The 18,604-nt window shown below is 37.8% G+C and overlaps 1 protein-coding gene and 1 long non-coding RNA gene across 4 annotated transcripts in view; one reads left to right on the top strand and one right to left on the bottom strand.

Moving 5' to 3' along the window:
* Positions 1-18,604, bottom strand: part of ppp3ccb (protein phosphatase 3, catalytic subunit, gamma isozyme, b) — a 50,824-nt gene that overhangs the window by 4,394 nt on the left and 27,826 nt on the right. Inside the window, 9 exon segments of the mRNA XM_022219948.2 lie at positions 1,883-1,909; positions 5,500-5,597; positions 8,724-8,808; positions 11,963-12,040; positions 13,353-13,478; positions 13,580-13,674; positions 17,065-17,142; positions 17,996-18,135; positions 18,393-18,538. Coding sequence (XP_022075640.2) covers positions 1,883-1,909; positions 5,500-5,597; positions 8,724-8,808; positions 11,963-12,040; positions 13,353-13,478; positions 13,580-13,674; positions 17,065-17,142; positions 17,996-18,135; positions 18,393-18,538 — 873 coding nt within the window.
* LOC127530840 (uncharacterized) lies at positions 329-1,876 on the top strand. Of its 3 annotated transcripts, XR_007937540.1 has the most exons (4): positions 394-437; positions 1,022-1,168; positions 1,561-1,602; positions 1,707-1,876. It is a non-coding gene; the product is annotated as an uncharacterized LOC127530840 (long non-coding RNA). The 3 variants fall into 3 exon arrangements; XR_007937542.1 differs by lacking the exon at positions 1,561-1,602 and having other exon boundaries at positions 329-437; positions 1,043-1,168; positions 1,666-1,876; XR_007937541.1 differs by lacking the exon at positions 1,561-1,602 and having other exon boundaries at positions 1,666-1,876.

Below are 18,604 nucleotides of genomic sequence, written 5' to 3' on the forward strand. Positions count from 1 at the left end.
CGAGGCTACAGTGAGTAAAAATTAGGTTACAGTGAGTAAAAACGAGGCTACAGTGGGTAAAAACGAGGCTACAGTGAGTAAAAACGAGGTTACAGTGAGTAAAAACGAGGCTACAGTGAGTAAAAACAGTGAGTAAAAATTAGGTTACAGTGAGTAAAAACGAGGTTACAGTGGGTAAAAACGAAGCTACAGGGAGTAAAAACGAGGCTACAGTGGGTAAAAATGAGGCTACAGTGAGTAAAAATATGACTACAGTGAGTAAAAATGAGGTTACAGTGAGTAAAAACGAGATTACAGTGGGTAAAAATGAGGCTACAGTGAGTAAAAATATGACTACAGTGAGTAAAAACGAGGTTACAGTGAGTAAAAACGAGATTACAGTGAGTAAAAACGAGATTACAGTGAGTAAAAATGAGGCTACAGTGAGTAAAAACAAGGTTACAGTGAGTAAAAATGAAGTTACAGTGAGTAAAAATGAAGTTACAGTGAGTAAAAATGAGGTTACAGTGGGTAGAAATGAGGCTACAGTGAGTAAAGATGAGGTTATAGTGAGTAAAAATGAGGCTGCAGTGAGTTAAAATGAGGCTACAGTGAGTAAACATGAGGTTACAGTGAGTAAAAACGAGGTTACAGTGGGTAAAAACGAGATTACAGTGGGTAAAAATGAGGCTACAGTGAGTAAAAACAGTGAGTAAAAATTAGTTTACAGTGAGTAAAAACGAGGCTACAGTGGGTAAAAACGAGGCTACAGTGAGTAAAAACAGTGAGTAAAAATTAGGTTACAGTGAGTAAAAACGAGGCTACAGTGGGTAAAAACGAGGCTACAGTGAGTAAAAACGAGGCTACAGTGAGTAAAAACGAGGTTACAGTGAGTAAAAACGAGGCTACAGTGAGTAAAAACAGTGAGTAAAAATTAGGTTACAGTGAGTAAAAACGAGGTTAGAGTGGGTAAAAACGAAGCTACAGGGAGTAAAAACGAGGCTACAGTGGGTAAAAATGAGGCTACAGTGAGTAAAATAAGGTTACAGTGAGTAAAAATGAGGCTACAGTGAGTAAAAACAAGGTTACAGTGAGTAAAAATGAAGTTACAGTGAGTAAAAATGAAGTTACAGTGAGTAAAAATGAGGTTACAGTGGGTAGAAATGAGGCTACAGTGAGTAAAGATGAGGTTATAGTGAGTAAAAATGAGGCTGCAGTGAGTTAAAATGAGGCTACAGTGAGTAAACATGAGGTTACAGTGAGTAAAAACGAGGTTACAGTGGGTAAAAACGAGGCTACAGTGAGTAAAAACGAGGCTACAGTGAGTAAAATCGAGGCTACAGTGAGTAAAAATGAAGCTACAATGGGTAAAATGAGATTACAGTGGATAAAAAGGAAGTTAGTGAGTAAAAACGAGGCTACAGTGGGTAAAAATGAGGCTACAGTGAGTAAAAATGAGGCTAGAGAGTAAAAATGAGGCTAGAGAGTAAAAATGAGGCTACAGTGAGTAAAAATGTGACTACAGTGAGTAAAAACGAGGTTACAGTGAGTAAAAATGAGATTACAGTGAGTAAAAATAAGGTTACAGTGAGTAAAAATGAGGCTACAGTGAGTAAAAACGAGGTTACAGTGAGTAAAAATGAGGTTACAGTGGGTAGAAATGAGGATACAGTGAGTAAAGATGAGGTTACAGTGAGTAAAATGAGGCTGCAGAGAGCAAAAACGAGGCTACAGTGAGTAGAAATGAGGCTACAGTGAGTAAAAATGAGGTAACTGAGTAAATATGAGGTTACAGTGAGTAAAAATGAGGCTACAGTGAGTAAAAATGCGACAGGAGAAGCTTGCGGGTTCAGAGGGTTACAGTGTTTCAGGTTAAAGACAAACAGAGAAGATGAATCGTTACCTCGTGCTTCTTCTGCCTCTACGGTGGCTGTGTAAGCGTGAGTAGCAGTGGCATGCCCAGAACAATGGAGAGAGAGTGGCGTTATTGATCATTCAGTTATTATCAATCAGTCTGTTAACATCCCCCACAACCACCCAGAACCCCCTCCAGAACCTCCTCCAGAACCCCCCACCCTCCATCTGAGCTCAGGTTAGAAAACGATTCACATCAACATCCACAGGTTCATGTTAGAAACCAGGAGAGACCACTGCTGCCCCAAAAACACAGAGTACTGCAGAGAAAACACAAGAGTACTGCAGAAAACACACAGTACTGCAGAGAAAACAGTATTGCTGAGGAATCTTAAAAAATTAAAGGTTTAATTCCTTCTAAATCCTGCTAAGAAAACAGGGTTAAATGCACTGAGGACTATTTAAGAGTAAAAATATGTAAACTGTCAGAAATTTATATATAGATATATCCTTATATTAAAGTAAGAAATCCCAGTTACAACATAAAGCCATCCACCATTCACTTTCTGAAGATGAAGCAGATCATTCCAGATGTTCCTCCCACCAACACTTCCAGCTCTTCCTGGGGGATCCCAAGGTGTTCCCAGGCCAGATGAGATGCATAATCCCTCCAGAGGGTTCTGGTTCTACCCCGGGGTCTCCTCCCTGGAGGACATGTTCAGAAAACTGGGTCGTCCAATGATCAAAGGGTCGGCGGTTCGATTCCCTAGTCATGTGCTGTTGTGTCCTTGGGCAAGACACTTTACCCGCCTTGCCTCCAGTGCTGCTCTCACACTGGTGTGTGAATGTGTATGAATGTTGGTGGTGGTCAGAGGGGCCGTAGGCGTGGATTGGCAGCCACGCTTCCATCAGTCTGCCCCAGGGCAGCTGTGGCTACAAATGTAGCTTACCACCACCAGAGTGAGAATATGTGAATGAATGAATAATGGATCCATTGTGAAGCGCTTTGAGTGCCTAGAAAAGCGCTATATAAATCTAATCCATTATTATTATTATTATGTCCAAACCATCTCCACTGGTTCCTTCAGAGGTAAAGGATCAGCAGCTCTACTCTGAGCTCCCTCCATCCCTCCCTCATGCTCCATTTTCCATCACTTATGAACAAGATCCTGAGATGAACTCCTTCACTTGGAGAAGCAACTCTCTCCAACCCAGAGGAACCAATCCACTGTTTCCATCAGAGAACCATGACCTCAGACTTGGAGGTTCTGATCTTCATCTCCACCACTTCACACTCGGCTTCAAACCGCTCCAGTGTTGCTGAAGGTCTGAGGAACCAACAGAACCACATCATCTGCAAAAAGCAGAGATCCTGAGGTCCCCAAACCAGACGCCCTCCTCACCCCGGCTGATCCTTGAGATCCATGAAGACCACAACCAGGATCATAGACCAGGAACAGCCCTGGAGGAGTCCAACACCCACTGGAAACCAGTCTGACTTTGTGCTGAGTATGAGGACACTGCTCTCACTTTGGTTCCGCAGGGACTGAACGGGTCATATCAGTGATCCTGGTACCCCATAATCCCTCAGTACCCCTCAGAGGTCCTCAGAGGTCACAGTCGTAGACCTTCTCCAGATCCACAAAGAACATGTAGACCGGCAGGTCCAACTCCCATGACCCCCTCAGCAGCTCCACCAGAGTAAAGATCTGATCCACCGTTCCACGACCAGGACAGAATCCTCATTGTTCCTCCTGAATCTGAGGTTCTACAATCAGTCAGAGCCTTCCTTCCAGCACCCAGAGGAAACTTTGCTGAGGAGGCTGAGAAGTGTGATACCCTGATAGCTGGAACTCACTCTTAAAGATGAGAACCACCACCCCGGTCTGCTGCTCCACAGGTACTGATGTCCATCTGACATTGTAGAGACGTGTCAGCCAAGACAGTCCAACAATGTCCAGAGCCTTCAGCATCTCAGGGAGGATCTCATCCACACCTGGCGCCACCAAGGAGCTTCTTAACTACTTCAGCAACCTCTGCCACGGATATGGATGAAGGTTCCCTGAGTCTTCAGACTCTGCCTCCTCCACAGAGGACGTGTTCACCGGGATCAGGAGTTCGTCAAAGTTCTCTTTCCACCGTCCAACAATGTCCACAGTATGGGTCAACAGTTCTCCACCTGACTGTAAACAGCCTGAGCAAATCCCTGCCTCCCCTTCCTGAGGCGTCAAACGGTTTGCCAGATCTTCCTTGAGGTCAACCAAAAGTCCTTCTCCATAGCCTCTACGAACTCCTCCCACACCTGAATTTTTGCTTCCATGACTGCCACAGCTGCTGCTCTTTTGGCCAACCGGTACCTGTCAGGTAGACCCCCGAGGCAGCCAGGCCCTAAAGTCCTCCTCCTTCAGCCTGACAGCTTCCCTCACTGCTGGTATAAACTAGCAGGATTTTGAGTTTCCACCATGACAGACACCAGCGACCTTCAGACCACAGCTCCTAACAGCTGCTTCTACAATGGAGGCTTTGAACATGGACCACTCAGACTCCATGTCTTCAACCTCCCCCAGGGTGCAGGAGAAACTGTTCTGGAGGTGGGAGTTGAAAACCTCGCAGACAGTGTCCTCCACTAGATGTTCCCAGTTCACCCTCACTACAGGTTTGGGTTTACCAGGTCTGTCCATCAGTCTGCATCGTTACCCATGTGAGCGTTGAAGTCCTCCAGTAGAACTATGGAGTCTCCAGGTGGTCCTCCTTCCAGGAACCACCCAGAGACTCCAAGAAGGCCGAATGCTCTGAACTGCTGTTGGTGCAGAAGAACAGACAACAGTCAGAGTTTATCCTCAGAGAGGAGACCCTCTGGTTCTCCAGGAGAACTCCAACAAAGCAGCGCTCACCCAGGGCAACTCCAGAAAAGGAGAGTCCAAACCCTCTCCAGGATTCTGGTTCCAGAACCCTTGCTGTGGGTGGAGGTGAGCCCAACTATATCCAGCCGGGATCGCTCCACCTCCACCAGCTCAGGCTCCTTTCGTTCCAGTGAGGTGATGTTCCACCAGAGTTGGTCTATGCCACCAGGGGGCGGTGCGTCTAGACGCCTGCTCCTGTCCACTGCCCGGTGAGTACAGCACCTGACCCCGGTTTCCGGCCCTCTAGGTGGTAGACCCACCGTGCAGAGACCCCGTGTTTCTGTATCTGACCCCACAGGACTCCAAGGCTGGGCCACCAGGAGCTCTCTGGTGAACTCCTCCAATACCTGGCTCCAGGAAGAGGCCCTGGTTTCCCTGATCCGGGCGAGGTGGCAGCTTTCCTTGTTTTTGTTGTCATCAGGGTTTTCTGAATCTTTGTCCGGTCTCTCCCCTAGGACCAATCTGCCTTAGGAGACCTACCAGGATCATAAGGACACTCAAACTCCTCCACCGCGGTAAGGAGGCGATTCATCGATAAAGCTTCTGTTTATTTTTATCTTTCTGAGAAAGTAATGTGTTTCTGCAACTTGTTCTTCAGAATAAAACCTGCAGATAAAAGTCGCTGCAGATGTTTAATAAACGATTACATTTGGTGACTGCAGATGTTTTGGGGCAGCAGGTCGTCTCTGTGGTTAACCTCCTCCTGACTGGTTAGTGCAGGTTAGTCAGTGACTAGTTAGAGACTAGTAAGCCGTTAACTCACCGCTCTGAAGAGTCTGACGGCCTCCAGATAAAACTCCCAGAGGAAGAGTTCCAGTCGGGGTGAGACCTTTCAGCTGCAGCACGCTCTCATTCTCCTCCCTGGACAGACAAACAAACAAAGAAACAAAGAAACAAACAAAGGTCATTTAGAGCATATAAACTGCATTCTAAAACAACCAAACTCCCAGTAAAGGCGTTTCTGCTGTCAGATGAAAATATTTTAAAGCATATATATTTTAAAAAGTTTGATTTTTCATAAAGTTAGAAAAATATCTGAAAAAGTATAATATAACAAACTACAACATGAAATGAGAGAAAATCTCTAGAAATTCGGAATAAAATGTTAAAACAATAATGAAGTATTTAAAAAAAAAGCAAATTTAAAAAACTGTCAGAAAAGTAATAAAATAAAAACTAATAAAAATTTTATTCAAAAATAACAGAAAAAGGTTAATGCCAAAACTGTCATAAAATATCTTTAAAAATATGAATAAAATCTAGGAACATAGGAAAAAAATGAAATGACAAAATTAATCAAATTTCCAGACATTCTAAATAAAACGTCAAAATAATTATTTAATGTTTTTTAAAAATTAGCTAAATTAAAAAACAGCAAAGAACAATTTTTAAAAATCTAAAATTTTAAATATGAAAAATATTAAATTTCATAACTTTAATAAAACTTCTGAAAATAATAATAATTGTAAGAATACAGGAAAAATTAAGAAAATTATAATCATATTTTCTGACATTATCAATGAAATGTAAAAACAAGAATGAAATATTTAAAAATATTTGTGAATAGTTTTTAAAAAATAGTTGAAAAGTGTAATGACAAACTATAATAAATAACCATTTACAAAAAATAGAAAAATATTAAATGCCAAAATTATAAAAAAAGTGTCTTTAAAATATTAATAAAATGTAAGAATATAGGAAAAAATTAATATGACAAAATTATGATAAAATGTCCATAAATTATTCATAAAATTTTAAAATAACAATGGAATGGTTGAAAAATATCAGCAAATTTGAAAATAAAATGTCTGAAAAGTGGAATGGCAAAAAAAAAAAAAGAAAGAAGCATTTTAAAAAATAACAGAAAAGTATTAAATGCAAACTATTAATAAAATATAAGAAAAAAGGAAAAAAAGAAAATGACTCAATTATAATCACATTTCCTGAAATTACTAATAAAATATCAGAATAATGAAATGTTTTAAAATATTTGCACATTAAATAATGTCTGTAATGTGAAATGACAAATAAAATGTCTTCAAAATAATAACAAAAATTTAAATTAAAAAAGTTCAGAAATTAAGAAAATGCCAAAAATAATAAGTGTATTAAAATATTAGCAAAACATTTAACAAATACATAGATAAAAACGATATGAAAAAATAGAATATAAAAAGGTCAAAACTAGAATAAATATTGTCTTTTTAAATGTCAAAATGATAATAAAATATCTTTTAATACAAATAAAATAGAAATAAAAAGTGAAATATCTAAAAATAATAATAAAATGCCAAAATTATAATAAAATGTCTCACAAATGAAATGTAAAGAAATCTTTAAAATTTAAAATTCTGATTAAATGGTAAAAATGCCAGTAAAATAATAATTTCTCTGAAACACACCAAAATTCATGTCCTGCAGCTAAAATACTGATTTTGAAAACATCATCTGACAGCAAATTAATCACTTTTTGGATCCAGAATTAGTATTTCGTTTGTAAAACTGACTGAACAGTGAAATAATTAAATTTAGAGAGGACAGAAACGTGTTCCTGCTGGACTTTATTAAATCTAAAAAAAAAAATCACATGAAACTCTTCAGACATTGTGGAAATACTCCGGATATTTCTGGCTGTTTGGATTCTGTTTATTCTGCTGCTTCTTATTTATTCTAATAAATAAGAGACGTGTGATGAAACAGGAACTAAATCGACCAATCAGACGCCCCGCTGAGACGGAGATAACGAGATTGTAATGAGCCCTAAAATAACTCAGGAACATTCCCCGTTTCAGGACAAATTATTGTGACACACTTCCTCTGGATTAAAGGAGGACAAATGGAAAGAAAGGAAAAGTCATTAGCCTTAAAGAAAAGTGGAGCAAAGAAGTCGAACAGAACTCTTCCTGTCCAATAACCTCGTTAATCACACGTCTGTCTGCAGCCAATTCAAACCAAAAAGCCTGAAAATACGCAGAAATCACACAGAAAAGATTTAAAACAGATTTAATTTAACGTCCTCTTCATGTCCCAGTAATAAACTGATGATTGGATATGAAGGAAATGTTCCAAATTATTACTAAAATATTCAGAAATGTCTCAGAAATATTCAGAAAAAATATTATCTAAAAAATAATTCTAAAATTAATCAAAATATTTGGAATAAAAAATATAATAAAATGTAAGCAAAATCAGCAAATTGTCAGTAAACTACTAAAATATAAAAATGTCTAATATAATGACAAAAAATCTAACAACATGAATAAAATATACATTTAAAATAATAATAATAAAATATTCACAAATTACAAAATGTAATCAAGATCAGTAAATTGTCAGGAAAGTAATAATAAAATACAGAGTTATAATGTAAACACAACTCTAAAAATAGCAATTAAAAAATAATAAAATGTTTAAAAAATTACAAATAATGTTTTTAAAGATCAGTATAAATTGTCAGTAAACTAATAAAAAAATTTAAAAAAATAAAATAAAATGTAAATTTAAAAAAGTCAAAAATAACTAAATGTCTTAAAATGATCAATAAAATATCAGCAAGACCAGTACATTGTCAGTAAAGTACTAAAAAATAATACAGAAAATGTAGAACAATTTAATGTGACACCAAACTGAGGAATATTTTAAAATTTGAAATAAATAAAATAAACAAATTACATCCAAAAATGATGAATAAAATGTGATCATGACCAGTAAATGTTCAGTAAAACTACAAAAAACATCAAAATTGTTTATTGTAACACAGCCCTTAAAATAATAATAAAATGTAAATTTAAAAAAAAATAACAGGAATAATTAAAAGTCCAAAAATGATGAATAAAATGACAACGTAATAATAATATGCCTAGAAATATTATTATGAAAGAAAAGATAAAAACATAAATAATATTGGTACAATGTGAAAAAAATGAAAATGAAATGCCAAAATATTAATAACATGTCTGAAACTTTTAATAAGTGAAATGGGCCCACCTCAGCACAGAGAAGACTCGAGCCATCTTTCCAATCGCTCTGATCTTATTTCTGATCACCTCCTTCCTGACGGCCGGAGCTCCACCTGGAAAACCAACAAAACACACAGAAAGATGAATACACTGAGCAGAAATAAACAACAAACACACATATCAACTGTTGTGTGTAAAAATCAACAAGTCATTAAATTTTGTCAACGAGTTGTGTTAAAAATGCAAACAAATTAAATAGTAATTTTCAAACGATCATTTGAGCTTCAGTTATAAACTGATGAATATTCATCAGAATGTTGTGTACAGATTGTGTTTGCCAATAAGTTTGTTTACAAATAAGCATAAAACAAACAAATAGAAAGACAAACTGTGGAAAGTCAATAATAAAAGCACACAAATAAAGAAATTATATTTACAGATTAATAATACATGGCAAATATTACTTCATAACATATAACCAGCATTAACTAGTATATAACAGCAATAACTAGTATATAACAGCAATAACTAGTATATAACAGCAATAACTAGTATATAACCAGCATTAACTAGTATATAACAGCAATAACTAGTATATAACAGCATTAACTAGTATATAACAGCAATAACTAGTATATAACAGCAATAACTAGTATATAACAGCAATAACTAGTATATAACCAGCATTAACTAGTATATAACCAGCATTAACTAGTATATAACAGCATTAACTAGTATATAACCAGCATTAACTAGTATATAACCAGCATTAACTAGTATATAACCAGCATTAACTAGTATATAACCAGCATTAACTAGTATATAACCAGCATTAACTAGTATATAACAGCAATAACTAGTATATAACCAGCAGTAACTAGTATATAACCAGCATTATCTAGTACATAACCAGCATTAACTAGTATATAACCAGCAGTATCTAGTATATAATCAGCATTAACTAGTCTATAACCAGCATTAACTAGTATATAACCAGCATATGACAGATACATAACTAGTATTAAAAAATTAACTAGTACATAACCAGTATATAACCAGTTCTAACTAGAAGATAACCAGCATTAACTAGTAGATCGCCAGCATTATATAGTATATAACCAGCAGTATCTATTAGATAACCAGTATAAACTAGTATATAACCAGCATTAACAGCATATGACAGATACATAACTAGTATTAAAAAATTAACTAGTACATAATCAGTATATAACCAGTAGAAACTAGTAGATAACAGTATTAACTAGTATATAACCAGTTGTAACTAGTAGATAACAGTATTAACTAGTATATAACAGCATTAACTAGTATATAACAGCATTAACTAGTCTATAACCAGCATTAACTAGTATATAACCAGCATTAACCAGCATATGACAGATACATAACTAGTAATAAAAAATTAACTACTATATAACCAGTAGCTCTGTGTTTAACCGTCTGTGACTCGCTTTAACACTTTGAAGGTTTCACTTCTTCAGGCTTGAAATCATCATCTATACAGGGGGCGGAGCCTATCCCAACTGATTGTTCACCTGGACAGGTAACAGCCTATCAGGTTCACCTGGACAGGTAACAGCTTATCACAGGGCTACACCTACAGAAAATTTAGAATCGCCAGTTAACCTCAGCATGTTTCTGGACTGTGGGAGGAAGCAGGAGAACCTGGAGAACCCAGCAGGGAGAACATGGAGCCTCCATACAGAAAGACCAGAACCAGAACCGGTGATCTTCCATCTGTGAGGCGACAGAACTAAACACCATGCCACTGAGACTGTAAAAGTAGTTTATATATTCAGTTCTCTGCTGTCAAATATTAAACTATAAATTAAATTGTGATCATAAATTGCGATGAGTGTTTCTTCCTGTTTGGTTTCTCCTCGTCACACGAACATTATTATTAGTAGTAGTATTTATTTATTTATTTATTTATGTATTTTATTAAACCAGCTGCTGACTGAAGCTCCTTCCAGATGTTGGGGACTACTTTCAGCAGCGGATGGATCTACATGTGTATGTTTGTGTTTCTGCTGTTTAAAACCCTTCTGAAAACCTGGTGCATTGATACCTGGTGTGTTACCATGGCAACCTGCTGCAGGTGAATGGAATGAATGAAGAGAAACCTTGAGAGAAGTGGAAGAGAGTCAGAGATGCATATGGTTATATACTGCTAAATACTGTTATATACGGTTTATACTGGTTACATACTGTTTATGTTTACACTGGTTACATACTGTTGCATACTGTTATACACTGGGTATAGTGGTTTACATTGTTCATATATTTTTTATTACCAGTTATATATTAGCTAACACAATTTTTTACACGTAAAATTCAGATTGTGTAAAAAACATTTCCGAGCTCAAAAGATTAAATTCTTTTCTACTTTTTAACGAATAATCTTTATATCGATATTCAGAATTTTAAGAAGTTTAGCAATCAAACACTGAACTGTAAACACGGCTAAAACTCTAATTCGCTCAAATAAACTGTAGAAAATGTAATTATTTTAGACTAAAAGTCATTAACTTGGGTGCAGTTTGGTTATTGTGAGCTTTTAATGTTCCCCTATTTTATAAAATGAAGGCATTTACAAATAGAATAGTAATTTGTGAACAAGCATTTATAATTTTCTAGCCTTAAATGATTAAATCTTGTGTATGAATTACAAATATACGTACATGAGTTCATAATTTGCGTCCTCACTTTAGAGTTTTATGCAATTGCATCATTTGTACTCACAATTTATTAATTTTCTTCCATATTTAACACATTTGCGTACAAATATGAGCTTAAATGATTAAATCTTATGTATAAATTATTAATATATACACACATTGGTTATTAGTTTCTCTCTAAACATTTAATGTCAGACCGTCAGAGATGTGAACAGGTTGTTTTTTACCTGCTGAGAGGAATTCTGTGGATTTCTACAAACTTATGAGGCATCAAAAAGCTCCACACTTTTATTATCAGTAAAAGCTGTGACCTTAACTCCTCTGACGGTTCCTGCGTGGGTTTGCTTTCATTCTGCGAAATAAAACAGCTTTTATCGCCACCAACCTGCTCAAGGACCTTGATTCTGAGAATAAAAACCACTCAGAGACAGAATGTGTGAAGTTTCATGAGTCCAACAACAGGAAGAGCTTCAGAGATCAGAGGAACCGCGTGATGAAACCTCAGGCGTCAAACGGACGACTTTCACAGCTCAGACAGGACGCTAACACTAACGCTAACAGGTCTGCTCACCTTCACAGGTGTCGTCGCCTTCAGACATCAGCTCGTCATCAGAGCAGATGTTCAGCACGTTCACCAGCATCTCCGTCACTATGGAAACAGCAGCAGGTTACACAGGTGGAAACTAACAGGTAAACTCAGTCTGAAGGAGAGACAAGAGAGTCGTCAGCGTATCGCAGAACATCTGCAGCAATTAACTCACGGAGAGGATTTACCAAAGCTCTCCTCGAGGAAGTTTGGACTTTTTTAACTCATTTTAGACAAATTTCAAACCGTTTTGACAAATTTGGTTCGATTTCTAATAAAGTTTGAGTAATTTTGGACAAATTTTGAGCGATTTGGGCCAAATTTTAAGTAATTTTACTCAACTTCTAAATATTTGGGACAAATTTGGAACAAATTTTGAAGAAATTGGGACATTTTGATCAATATTTGAGAAATTCTGGACAAATTTCAGGTGATTTGGGGCAAATTTTAAGCAACTTTGCAAAACTTCTAAATCATTACAGATAAATTTAGAATACATTTGGACATTTTGATCAATTTTTGCGAACTTCTGAGCAATTTTGGACAACTTTGAAAAACGTCTGGACAAATCGTGAGTCATACAGGATAAAAATTCAGCAATCTTAGGCATATTTTTAAATTTTTGGGACAAATGTTGGCAGATTTTTGAGAAATTTTGAAAACTTTTGAGTGATTGTGGACAAATTTTAAGCAATTTTGTGTAACTTCTAAATAATTTTTTTAGAAGTTTTGAGTTGTTTTGAACAACTTTGAAACACTTTTGGAAAAATCCTGAGTCATTTCAGGGTTTTTTTTGCCATTTTAGACATTTTTGATTAATTCTGAACTAATTTCTAATAATTTTGAGTCATTTTTTGAGAAATTTTGGACAACTCTGAAATATTTTTGGACAAATCTTGAGTATTTAGGACACATTTTTAGGATTTTAGACATTCTGATGAATTCTGAACAAATTTTCAATCATTTTGAACAAACTGAGTCATTTTTGGGAAATTTTAGTGATTTTGGACAAATTCTGAACAATTTTGGACAACTTTTGAGTCACTTTGGAAAAACTTTGACAGATTTTGGCTGAATTTCAATTTATTTGGGAGAACATCTGAATACTTCTGGACAAGTCGTGGAGCTCTTTTCTATCATCTGCATCCGTGGTGTGGAGGCTGAAGTTAAACACAAGTTCTCAGGTATCTCCACTGAAACTTTACGTTTATGTTTTCATCCACAGACATCTAAATAGAGGATTTATTGATATTAATCCCCTTTAATCGCCTTTCTCGCCTACGAAGGGCAGCGACCAGATGAACATGTCTGATCTAACCATCTAAACAGAGGATTTAACAACATTTATCTCCAGTCCAGGTGCGTCTGTCCTCACCTTTCTCGCCTACGAAGGGCAGCGACCAGGTGAAGACGTCCATGAAGTTGGGCAGCCAGTAGGGATGGGGGGAACAGTTGAACTGCCGGATGTTCATCACATTATTCTCGTATTTCAGCACCGCCGCTGACGACAGAACAAACACACATTATCATCTTCTGCCTCCTGTTGCCACGGCGCCCGGCCGTCCTACCTGTTGCCATGGTTTCCCTCTTCCCCCGTCCTACCTTTGTTGTTGTACACGTCCAGGTAGTTGGGGGCAGAGAAGATGGTGATTAGAGAGGGGAAGCCTGTCGTCTGACTTTTCCTGTACATTCGATACCTGACGGAGACACACGATCAGCTATTGGTTATTGATTACTGACTATCGGTTATTGAACACATTTAACGTCTAACAGCATCATCTCTGAGCAGCTCCAGGACTTTAAATGTAAATATCACAGAACTACGCTTTTATAAAACACAGATTTATGGAATATTTGAACTAGAAACAGAAATTAAAGCTCAGGGAGTTTTTCTAGAGAACAGCAGAGATGAGAGAATCTGGAGCATCACCAGTAATCAGATTACTTAAATTATTAAACAGTTTCACTACATGAGAAATACAGGAAACGCAAAGATTTCAGACCATTTTAAACTCATATCAATGATATTTTTGAAACATTCTGCAAATCTTAGGTCATTTTAAATACATTTTAGCTCTTGCTAGAAATATTTGGAGTCATTTCGGGCAATTTTTAACTTTTGCTAATGTTTTGTCCACATGTGATGTAGTTTTGGACAAATCTGGAGTTGTGGTGGACAATTTAAACTCCTACTGGAAATATTCTGAGTTGTTTTGGGCAAACTTTAGGTCATTTTAGACAATTTTTAAGTACTTTTGGAAAGTTTGTCACTCATGTTAGAAATATTTTTTGGACAATTTGACCTTGTTTTGGCCAAATTTCAATAATTTTGGGCACATTCTTGAGTTATTGGAACAATTAACTTGTTTTGGACAAATCTCAGGTCATTTAAAACACATTCCCAATCTTGTTGGAAATAAGAGACTACGTCATTATGGACAAATTTTAATTCACATTAAAATTATTTTGAACTGTTTTGGACAAATTTCTGAGTCATACTGGAGAATTTCATCTTGTTCTGGAGGACTTTAGGTCATTTTGGACCATTTTGATCTTTCTTTTATTCATACGATGCTTTGGTTCAGTCTGAATGACATTTTAAATCTCTGGTCTAGAACCTTCAGGTCCTGAGAATCAGTGATGTGATTATTATTGTCTGTTTCTCCTCTGAGGTGTGATTTTGTGTTCATCAGTGAAGCTCTTCTACTCTGTTGACATTTGGGCGAGATTTCAGAGCTGCTCTCATTTTAGTCTGAGTTTAAACACCAGATTGACCAGTTTGGATGGATTTACTGCAGAACCTCATTTCTTCTGCTGCATTTCCTCTAGAACCTCATATTTCCTGTAATATTCTCCTAGAACCTCATATTTTCTTTAAAATCCCTCTAGAACTTCATATTTTCTCCTATATTTCCTTTAAACCAGAGTGTCCAACATGAGGCCCGTGGTCCAAAAGTGGTCCTCCAGAGGGTCCAATCCGGTCCTCAAAGTGGAAAAATTACAGAGAAGACATTAACTGCAGATTGTAAATTAGTAAAAGTATAAATTTAAAATCATTTCTAGACCATGACAAGTTGTTTGGATCAGAAATTAAAATACTAGATGGTTCTTTGTTCTTTTGTCATTTTGTGTCTTATTTTTGTTGGTTTTTTATCGTTTTTTGTCTGATTTTCATCTCATGTTGTTGCTTTGTTTTCTTTTTGTCTCACTTCTGTTTTTTGTCTTATTTCTGTCACTTTGTGTTTTGTGTGCTGTTCTTGTTTTTTGTCATTTGTCAATTTTTTTCGTCTCTATTTTGCTTTGTTTCGTGTTCAAGGTTTTTATCGTTTTGTGTCTCATTTGTGCAATATTTTGTCTTTTTTGCCCGACTCATCGTTTGTCTCATGTTTGTGTTTCCTTTTAGTCTCGCTTGTGTTTTTGTCTTATTTTTTTCATTTTGTTTTGCTTTGTTGTTTTGTGTGCTGTTTTTACATTTTTTGTCTCATTTTTTCCGTTTATCCATTTTTTGTTGCTTTGTAACTTGTTTGTCTAGTTTTTTGTCTCTTTTTGTGTTTGTCTCATTTTTTCAACGTTTTGTGTCTCATTTTCTCAATTTTTGTCTTGTTTTTGTTGGCTTGTTGTCCTTTTTTATCTGACTTTTGTTGTTTTGATCATACAGTAAAAGCTGGTCCGGTCCACTGGAGATCAAACTGGGCTGAATGTGGAACCTGGACTAAAATGAGTTCGACACCCCTGCTCTGGAATCACATATTTCCTGGAAAATTCCTTCTAGAACCTCATGTTCTGCTATATTTTCTCTAGGACCTCCTGTTTACTGTTCTATTCCCTCTAGAACCTCCTGTTTTTGGTTCTATCCCTCTAGAACCTCCTGTTTCCTGCTATATTTACTGTTCTATCCCCTCTAGAACCTCCTGTTTCCTGTTCTATTCCCTCTAGAACCTCCTGTTTCTGGTTCTATCCACTCTAGAACCTCCTGTTTCCTGCTATATTTACTGTTCTATCCCCTCTAGAACCTCCTGTTTTTGGTTCTATCCCTCTAGAACCTCCTGTTTCCTACTCTATCCCCTCTAGAACCTCCTGTTTCCTGCTATATTTACTGTTCTATTCCCTCTAGAACCTTCTGTTTTTGGTTCTATCCCTCTAGAATCTCCTGTTTCATGCTCTATCCCCTCTAGAACCTCCTGTTTCCTGCAATATTTACTGTTTTATTCCCTCTAGAACCTCCTGTTTCCTGCTCTATTCCCTCTAGAACCTCCTGTTTCCTGCTATATTTACTGTTCTATCCCCTCTAGAACCTCCTGTTTTTGGTTCTATCCCTCTAGAACCTCCTGTTTCCTGCTCTGTCCCCTCTAGAACCTCCTGTTTCTGGTTCTATCCCATCTAGAACCTCCTGTTTCCTGCTCTATCCCATCTAGAACCTCCTGTTTCATGCTCTATCCCCTCTAGAACCTCCTGTTTCATGCTCTATCCCCTCTAGAACCTCCTGTTTCTGGTGCTATCCCCTCTAGAACCTCCTGTTTCTGGTCCTGTCCCCTCTAGAACCTCCTGTTTCTGGTTCTATCCCCTCTAGAACCTCCTGTTTCATGCTCTATCCCCTCTAGAACCTCCTGTTTCATGCTCTATCCCCTCTAGAACCTCCTGTTTCTGGTCCTACCCCCTCTAGAACCTCCTGTTTCTGGTTCTATCCCCTCTAGAACCTCCTGTTTCTGGTCCTGTCCCCTCTAGAACCTCCTGTTTCTGGTTCTATCCCCTCTAGAACCTCCTGTTTCATGCTCTATCCCCTCTAGAACCTCCTGTTTCATGCTCTATCCCCTCTAGAACCTCCTGTTTCTGGTCCTGTCCCCTCTAGAACCTCCTGTTTCTGGTTCTATCCCCTCTAGAACCTCCTGTTTCTGGTTCTATCCCCTCTAGAACCTCCTGTTTCATGCTCTATCCCCTCTAGAACCTCCTGTTTCATGCTCTATCCCCTCTAGAACCTCCTGTTTCATGCTCTATCCCCTCTAGAACCTCCTGTTTCTGGTCCTATCCCCTCTAGAACCTCCTGTTTCTGGTTCTATCCCCTCTAGAACCTCCTGTTCCAGACTCACCCTGCGTCCTGGGCTTCGTGGGCTCGTATTACCGACAGCAGGTTGTTGTTCATCAGGAAGTCGCAGACCGCCGGATAGCTGGAAGAAAAAAACAACATGTGGGTTACCACGGCGACCCGCCTCATCAGAACCGGATCCAGTCGGACCGCCGTCCTCCCACCGCTCGGCTGTCGCTGCGCCGCCTCCTCCTGGGTCGCCATGGCAACCAAGGAGGCAGCTGAAGCTCAAGTATGACAGGAGATGCTAACGGCGCTAAAATTAGGGATTAATTACGGTCGGAGAACTAACGAGGAGGAGGATCTGTCTGAAACACCGACTCCGTTCACTGAACCAGAACACCAAACCCATCTACTGGAAGACCTGATGTCAACCAGAACCGCTGGACTAAAACTACAAGACTTCATCTGTGGAAACATTGAACCTCCAACTGCCAGTTTATCCTGGAGACAAAAACTAAGAACCAAAAAACATGAAAAACTAAAATAACTGAAATAAATTCACGGTTTTCTCCGCTTTGTGTCAGAGTTTGGACATTTTTTAGTTTAGATTTTAGCAAAACAAATTAAAAACTAAGTTTATCAGAAGTTGAGGACTTGTTTTCATTAGTTTTTGTCACGAATTATATAAATGATTTTTTTGTGGGAAATAGAGCAGAAATGACCTTTACTGTCAGAAAATTCTGCATAAAAGCACCATAAATCTGAATAAACTCAACTTCTTCCACTGTTTATGTCAGAGTTTGGACATCTTTTGGTTTAGATTTTAGCAAAAACAAACTTTCATTTGTAGAAATTTAACACATTTTTCACCATTTACTGTCATTTTATACTGCAGATAAAAATGCAAACATATGATCAGTTCTTCATAAAGTCATGAACACCAACGACTGTATGAATCATTTTAGAACGTTCTACCTGTAGAACCTTCCTACCTGTAGAAGTAGGAGCATCCTCGGACGCTGTTGTGGCAAAAATGTTCCTGGGTCTTCTCAGAGCCGTAGTCTTCTCCTGGATCCGACCACAGCAGGTCACACATCGGACCGAAGGCTGGAGGTTCTTTGAACCGGTCCAGCTGCAGGAGAACACCGACAGAATGTTTAGAACATGATAAAGAACTATAAAAACCCAGGTAGAACCGTTAGAACATGATAAAGAACTATAAAAACACAGGTTAGTTATAGAGCTGTTCAGAGAGGCATGTTGAAAACATGTTTATGCGTGTTAAAGGCGTGTTTAAGGTGTGTTTAAGGCATGTTCCAGGCTTGCGTATGGCATGACACATGTTTTAGGCGTGTTTTAGGCATGTTTAAGGCGTGTCTGAGGCGTTACCTTGCGGATGTCGTCCAGGCAGGTGACCTCAGGGCTCAGGCCTCCATGAACACAGAGGAACTGCTGGTTGAGGAGAGCAGCCAGAGGAAGGCAGTCAAAGGCCTCCATACAGGCATCATAGACCCGCTCAGAGTACTTTATTTTACCTGGAACAACAATGATACACCGTCTGTAGTACTAATACACAGTTTGTAGTACTGATACACAGCCTG

Source organism: Acanthochromis polyacanthus, chromosome 18 (genome assembly GCF_021347895.1).
Source record: "Acanthochromis polyacanthus isolate Apoly-LR-REF ecotype Palm Island chromosome 18, KAUST_Apoly_ChrSc, whole genome shotgun sequence".
Taxonomy (NCBI): Eukaryota; Metazoa; Chordata; class Actinopteri; family Pomacentridae; genus Acanthochromis; species Acanthochromis polyacanthus.